The sequence below is a fragment of the Mandrillus leucophaeus genome, unplaced genomic scaffold (genome assembly GCF_000951045.1).
Source record: "Mandrillus leucophaeus isolate KB7577 unplaced genomic scaffold, Mleu.le_1.0 Scaffold180, whole genome shotgun sequence".
Lineage (NCBI taxonomy): Eukaryota > Metazoa > Chordata > Mammalia > Primates > Cercopithecidae > Mandrillus > Mandrillus leucophaeus.
Window position 1 is genome coordinate 2,212,554 of NW_012101810.1, and position 8,063 is coordinate 2,220,616.

General features: G+C 52.0%; 1 protein-coding gene across 1 annotated transcript in view; it reads right to left on the reverse strand.

Moving 5' to 3' along the window:
- Positions 1-345, reverse strand: part of LOC105537886 (forkhead box L1-like) — a 4,311-nt gene extending 3,966 nt beyond the window's left edge. Inside the window, exon 1 of the mRNA XM_011977583.1 lies at positions 239-345. Within this exon, the coding sequence (XP_011832973.1) occupies positions 239-345 (107 nt within the window). The remainder of the gene's footprint in view (positions 1-238) is intronic.
- Between the last annotated feature and the right edge of the window lie 7,718 nt (positions 346-8,063).

The window sequence follows — 8,063 nt, forward strand, 5'->3', positions numbered from 1 at the left end:
CCCCGGCGCCACCCAGACCCCAGAAGCTCTTCTCCGGGCTGGAAAGGTCCCTCCCCGGGAAGCCAAGAACGTTCCCTGGCTCTCCCCAAAGTAGGGACAAATGCCTCCTTTCTCTGAGTTGCGTCGGAGAGAAGAAAGCCCCCTCATTCTTCCTTCGTCCCAGGCAGGTCCCGGCTACCTGGGACCCCTGCGGGGGGGTCCCTGTTCCCCAAACCCCCGCCGCCACCCCCGCAGTCACCTGTACGCGGGCCGCGTGAGCCTCTTGTCTTCGTCGGAGCTGCCGGCGGGGTAGTCGTCGGCGTCGTAATTGAAGCAGTTGTAGGGATACTGCGAGCTGTCAAACATCCTGGAGCGCCCCGGCTGCAGCTGCCGCCTCCTCCACGCCGTCCGCCGGCTTCGCGCAGAGCCGTCTCCACGCGGCCCAGCAGCTACTGCACTGTGGGCTTCTCTCCGCCGGAGCCGGAACCTGGGTTTCTGGGGTCCCCCGCCTGCCCCCACCCCGTCCTCTCGCATCCAATCCCGGCGCGAGGGAGGCCCCAGCCACCCGTAAAGCGGCCGAAGGGAGCGGAGCGGGGCGTCTCGGTGACCCTCTGACCTCTGCGGGGGGAGGGAGGAGGAGGCGGCGCGCTGGGTGGTCCGACGGGCGGGGCGGCCCCCGCTCCTTTCCCAGGGAGCTCAGGGCGGGGCTCGCTCCGTCCCCGTCCCTGGAGGCAGTCTGGGGTGTCCTCGCAGCCTCCCTGCACTGACGGAAGTCTCTTCGGAGCGCCCTGGTCCCGTGCACCCCGGTCCCGTGCGCCCCTGTCCCGTGCACCCCGGTCCCGTGCGCCCCGGTCTCGTGCGCCCCGTTCTCGTGCGCCCTGGGGGCGCCTGAGACTCGGTGGTGCTTTCTGGGCGCCGGGATCCCCCGGTGGACACTTGGGTCTCAGCAGAGAGCACAACCCGGAGTCGGCGTCGGAGACCAGGACTGTGGCCCCCTCCGCCACCTGCGCTGTCCGCTGCTCTCCACCCCAGAGCGGCCGGGGGTCCAGGCCAAATCCGTGGTGCCCGGCGGCCGTCTCCTGGCCTTGGTCAGTGGGTCAGCTAAGCCAGAAACGCAGGTCCCAGCGCTTTCTGCAGCGCCCGGTGCTCCCGCCCCGCGGTCTCTCAGTACCTGGAAGTGAGTCTCCGCCGGGGCCCCGAGAGAGGTGGACTCCCCATCGCAGAGTCGCCGCTTCACGGGTCCCCTCTGGGCTGAAGCTCCGTTTTAGGTGCACGCAGAGGGAAGAGAAGAGAAGCCATCCGGGTTAGGAAATCCTGCAGAAAAGTAGAGAGGCGGGATCCTACGGGAGTAGGGGGCTTTGTTTCACGGTAGGCACGAGAGCCGTGTCTGTGAGTCGGTCTGAGGCCAGAAAGCCCTGGATAGACACAGTCTTCTTCCAGGAAATGTCGCCTTCACAGCAGCACCTTCAGCTCTGAAACGACCCAGACGGCGGGGCATGGGGGCTCATACTTGAAACCCCAGCTCTGTGGGAGCCCGATGTGGGAGGATCGCTTGAAGCCAGGAGTTAGAGACCAGCCTCAGCCACAGAGTGAGACCGCCGTCTCTATAAAAAATAAATGAATGAATGAGCTTGTTAAAATATGAGGTGACTTATACTGCTTGCACCCAGTTGGCCCCAGGGGTGCCTGGAACTGTCGCTGCCCTTGGTAAAGCCACGTCTGCAGGCGGGCTCAGCGCCCCGGGGGTCCCCCTTGGAGGAGAAACCTGGCACATGGGGGTGGGCACGTGCAACTCCCCCTTCTGGGGTGGGCACTATGGCTGCCTGGCCTCGTTCGGGATCCGAGTCACACTCAGGCTCGAACACACTCAGTGACTCTGTATTGTCCCCTTAATCAGATGTCAAAACTAAATATGCCGGAAGGAGGAAAGGTAAAATGGTACAGCCCCTCTCCAAAACAGTTTGAGTTTCTTTAAAACCTGACCATGTAGCCACCATGATCCAGAAGTTACACTGGTGACCATCTATTCCCAGAGTGCAACCCCGGTTATGGTCACACAAAACCCTGCTAATTAACGTTTATAGCAGCTTTCTGTCCAATAGCCCCGAACTGGAAGCAAGCCAGATGTCCGTCAAAGGGTGAACGGTTAAATAAACTGTGGTACATCCACGCTGTGGGTTATGGCTCTGCAACAAAAAGGAACAAACCACGAATGTATGCCATGGTCTCGGTGAATCCCAACTGTGTGAAAAGCAGCTTGTAGAGGCTCCAGACGACATAATCCCCCTTACATGAGAGTGCGAAGAACAGGTGGGATCACAGAGTCATGCAGCCACCTCTGGAAAACACAGCCCACCACAGAGAGGGCCGGAACCGGAGAGCAAGGGAGACAGAGAACAGGAAGAACCAAGACTCTTCCACTGAGTGAGCCTGTGCACCCAAATTGCAAGACGCCCATGGAAATCTAAAGAAAGGCGGCCACCCAAGTCCACAACTGGAAAAGGAATCCACTCGTGATCAGATAAACTTTGTGGAGCAGTTGGACCAAAACCTGATGCCTTAAAATAAAGATGCTGATTCCCTGTCAGATAAACAACTTGCGAATACTGTCTCCCATTCTCCCATTCCACGGGTTTTCTTCACGGTGTCCTTTCGTGCACGAAAGTTCTTAATTTTAATGAAGTCCAGTTTACCGATTTCTCTTTATTGCCTGTACTTTCGCTGTCATACACATTCATGGATTTGTCAAATCCAACGTCATGAAGATCTTCACCAATTGTTTTTCTAAGAGCTAAATGATTCACCCCAAAAAAAGGGTGAAATTTTGATATGTGCTACAACACGGATGGACTTGAAAACATCACGCTTAGTGGAATAAGCCTGACACAAAAGGATAAATGCTGTGTGGTTCCACTAGTTTGAGGTCCCCGGAGTAGTCAAATTCATAGAGACAGAAAGTGGACCGCCAGTTATGGGGGCCTGGAGGAGAAGGGAGGGAAGCTTTGTTCTTTAACATGCACAGAGCTTATGTTGGGGATGATGAAAACGTTTGGGGTAGGGTGGGAGCAGCAGCTCATGCCTGTAATCCCCACCCTTAGGGAGGCCAAGGTGGGCCGATCATTTGAGGTCAGGAGTTCGAGACCAGCCTGGCCAACATAGTGAAACCCCATCTCTACTAAAAATACAAAAATTAGCTGGGTACGGTGGTGTGTGCCTGTAATCACAGCTACATGGGAGGCTGAGGCAGGAGAATCATTTGAACCTGGGAGGTGGAGGTTGCAGTGAGTCAAGATTGAGCCACTGCACTCCAGCTTGGGAGATGGAGTGATACCCTGTCTCAAAAGTAAATAAACAAAAATTAACTCAAAATGCATCATAGACCTAAATGTAAAACATAAAACTATAAAGCTTGTAGACGAAAACATAGATGAATATCTTTTTTTTTTTTTGAGACAGAATCTTGCCCTGTTGCCCAGGCTGGAGTGCAGTGGTGCAATCTCAGCTCATTGTAAGCTCCGCCTCCCAGGTTCCAACTGTTCTCCTGCCTCAGCCTCCCAAGTAGCTGGGACTATAGGCGCCCGCCACCATGCCTGGCTAATTTTTTTAAATTTTTAGTAGAGATGAGTAGAGACAGGGTTTCACCGTGTTAGCCAGGATGGTCTCGATCTCCTGACCTCATAATCCACCCGCCTCGGCCTCCCACAGTGCTGGGATTACAGGCGTGAGCCACTGCACCTGGCAAGATGAATATCTTTATGATCTTTGGTTAGGCAAAGATTTCTTTAATCTGACACCAAAAACATGATCTATAAACAAAAAAATGCATTACTTGCACTTTAAATTGAGAACTTCTACTCTTAAAAGACAGGAGAATTACAAGACAAGCTGCAAACTAGGAGAAAATATTTGCAAAGCAAACAGCCCAGTTTTTAAGATGGCACTTCACCAAAGAACATACAGCACATGAAAATTTGCCCCACGTTGTCATCCATCAGGGAAATGTACATTAAAACCACAACAAGACACCTCCACACATCTGTTAGTGCAGCTAAGAGGAAAAAGAGAACAAAACTGTGATGGTTCATTTTATGTGTCAACTTGACTGGGCCACCACGCTCAAATATTTAGTCAAACATTATTCCGGATGTTTCTGTGAAGGTGTCTTTTGGATGAGATTGACATTGAAATCAGTGGACTTTAAGTAATGCAGACAGCACTCCAGGATTGAGTGGACTCATCCAATCAGTCAAAGACCTCAAAAGAACAAAGACTGAGCTCCCCAAGCCACAAGGATTCTGCAGCAGATGCCTTCAGATTCCTTCTTGAGTCCACAGGTGTAATCTGTGGACCTATGCCATCCGATTTTGCCAGGCTTCCACAGTCACATGAATCAACTCCTTAAATTGTCTCTCCCCTCCCAGTGCCTGCTACACAGACGTGTACACACATGTGCACACATGTGTGCACACACGCATGCACACACACCCCTGTTGATTCTATGTTTCTGGAGAACCCTGACTAATACAACAACCAATGAAAACCATCTCCAAATACCAAGTAGTGGAGAGGAGACACAGCAACTGGAACTCTCACTTGTTCCTGGTGGGCATCCAAAGTGGCTCAGCCATTTGGGACTCTAGCCTGGCAGTTTCTTGCAGTTACATATACATATTTATTCCATGCCCCAGCCATCCTTGTTCTAGGTGTTTGACAAGTCAAATGCTAACTGGTATAGAAAAACCTGTTTATGAGTGTATGAGGGTTTATAGTGGCTTTATTTGTTTTCCCTAAAAACTGGAAACAACTCAAATATTCTGGTGAGCAAATGAGCTGTGGTATCGCCATGTGCTGGAATACTATGCAGCCATGAAAAAGGAAAACCACTGAGGTGTGCAAGGCTGAACCCCAATGCATTATGCTGAATGAAAGCAATGTGGTCAAAGGTTCTTACTGAATAATTCCACTTACACAACATGGTGCAAGACAAAACCATGGGGACTGAAAATGTATCAGCAGTTGCCAGGGGCTGGGGATGGGAGGAGACAGGTTCTGGGCAATGGACCCGTTCTTGTCTTGGCTGTAGTGTTGACTGCATGGCGAAATGCACTTGTCAAAACTTGCCCAGCTGTACACTAAGAAGCATGGATTTCACAGTATCAAGGTTATATCTTATTTTAAAAACCACTTTGATGATCTTAAAGATGAAAAATAGCCACTAAGCAAAGTAGACCAGATGCCATTGAAGATATAATTAGGAAATTGGAATGGCCAGGTGCAGTGGCTCATCTGTAATCCCAGCACTTTGGGAGGCCAAGGTGGGAGGATCACGACGTCAGGAGATCGAGACCATCCTGGCTACACCGTGAAACCTTGTCTCTACTAAAAATACAAAAAATTAGCCAGGCGTGGTGGCAGACTCCTGTAGTCCCAGCTACTCTGGAGGCTGAGGCAGCAGAAAGGCATGAAGGAGCTTGCAGTGAGCTGAGATCACGCCACTGCACTCCAGCCTGGGCAACAGCACAAGACTCCCTCTCAAAAAAAAAAAAAAAAATAGGATATTGGAATATAAAACTGAAGAACACAGCAGCAGCAAGACCCAGAGACACAAAAGCAGCTGACAGAGCAATTGAGAGACAAGAAGGGCAGGTGGAGAGGCTGTGGAGAGGGTGTGGCAGGGAAGCACTGGAATGAGGACCAGGGATTTTTCAAAGTAGGAAGGAAATATGAAGGAAAGCAGAGGTTCTTTGATCTGAAGGGCGCCTGCGCACTGAGCAGGAGGAAGAGGATCCATCCACCCACACATCCAGGCATCAGAATGAAGCTGATGCAGGGCAGGTGAACCCCAAACTGGGGCCTAGCCCGCAAGGGTTCTTGGCTTCACCAGGAAGGAAGTCAAGGGCCAGCTGGCGGTAGAGGGAAGAAAACAGCTGTATCAAAGCGGCTGTGTTACGGCTCCGTGACTGCCCCAGAAGAGCAGGGCTAGCAGCAGGCAGAGAGCAGCGGCTCGGGCAGTTCTGCAGCCATGCTTATACCCACTTAGATTAAGGGGCAATGCGTGCAGAGACGTCCAGAGAAGGGATGGTAGCTCTTGGGTGGCCGAATCATTGCCTTGGAAGGGGTGGTAACACCTGTCGTTGCCACAGCAACGTAAACCCACGGGGCTCTGGTGGGCGTGGCTTATGGGAACCTGCTTCGTCCTGGTTGTGTTCTATCCAGTCCTCTGTTTGGTCCAGTGTATGAGCCTCACCTCCAGAATCCAGTCCTGTCTCCGATCTCAAAACTGCGGAAGAGAAATCCTGAAGCCGTCCGATAAACCACAGGTAGATTTCCAAAGGCATCAAACTTTAATAAAAGGAGTATGTTTAGTGGATCAAACAGCATCATGTACTCTTACAATCCAGAAAGGAGCTGGACCTTGGTGGTTTAATTAAGTCTCCTTACATGAGAGCAATGCTGGGGGACGTTCCTGTGTAAGATGTGAAAGTGTGTTTCTCTGTTTTCATGAGTAAGGAGAACTTGCAGTGAAGGCAGGGTGTTGAGTTCACGCTTTTCGCCGCGTGTCTGCGCAAACCTTTAGAATTAAGGAAAAACACAGCCACCTTGAACGTCGTCAGCAACCTCTAGGACCAGAATCATGAACACGCGGCAGGGACAGAGACTGTGGCTGCTACAGGCCTCTGGATTCCAGCCCAAGAGAGACACCGTGGCCTGGGGACAGCGCTGGTCGCTGGAAGAAGAAGGCTGTCTGTGTCATCACCCGAAACGGGAGCCCTCACCTCTGAAAGGGAACCCCGAAACCGAAGATGGTGACTGCTGCCCAGGGAGGGGGTGCCAGGGCCCCTGGGCCACCCTGCAGGAGCCGCTGAACCCGCCTGGGCCCTTGTGTGACGCTTTCTGCTTTGTGTGATGCTTTTCTCCGTTGTCACCAGCTGGCTCAGCAGATCCAGGGAGTTAAACAAAGAACCGACGTCTTTGGCATCTTACATGATGTCCTGAGAATGTTCGCCTGCTTTTACCTTGTGTGGCTGCCATCAGCCATCAGGAGAAGCCCGTTCACCGTGCACTGCTGAACCAGAAACGCGTGAGCTGAAGGCCAGTGTTGTCCACCCTGAGATCTCTCCCTTTGTCTGTCTCCTCACATGGGGCTGCCGGAAAGGGGGCCCTGGCGGAGGGGAGGGGATTTGAAGCAGGAGATGAGTAAACCTTAAAAACAGATGCTGGAAAAAAAGCAACATACGTTGTCTACTTATTTTGTTGAATAGAAAATAAAGTTTGGTTGGTTAGAAAACCTTTTGCTGTCGCTATGAATTTGGGTTTCGTAGTGTTCTGAAACATTTGCTTTCTTTACTTCTAAAATAACCTCTTGATTTATTTGGGGCCTGGCAGTGACAGGAAGGGCTTCTGTAACGCTTAGCCCAAAATTGCCTAAGACACCAATTACAATAAGAACAAGAGCGATGACAATGACAACATGCCAGCGGCCAACGTACACGCACCAAGTGCCAGCCGAGCTCCAGGACCTCCACGTCGCCTGGCCCGTGACCATCCGTGAACCATCCAGTATCTCCGGGGAAGAGGCCGACCCCTCCGCCCGCTGTCTCACCGCCTGTGGCTGTGAGGTGGGTCCCGCCTGGGCACCCTGGCTCCCACCTCTAGCAAGGGGCACACCCAGCCAGCAAATCCCAACCCTCAGAACACGGCGGGAGGGGCATCCCCCACCTACACGTGCAAGGGAAGCAGACAGCAGGCCATCAGCCAGTGGGGAGCTGCAGCCTGTTTTGGGGACGTTCACAAAGACCAGCAGTGAATCTCAGGAATCCAGCGGCTCTCAGACACATCCAGCAAAATGCGTGCGTTCTAGACAACACGTGTAATAAGACACCATTAATCAACCCCAAAAATAGAACAGTGACTTAGGTTGTTTCTGATGCATATCTACGTGGCAAAAATATAAATTGTAATCTTGATAAACACCAAATCTATGCTTGCATTTGGCCTAGAGGGGGATAGAGAAGGATGGAACTGGTGGGGAACCTGGGGGACTTTAGGGTTATTTCTGTGATATCTGGTTATGTCTTTTTTTT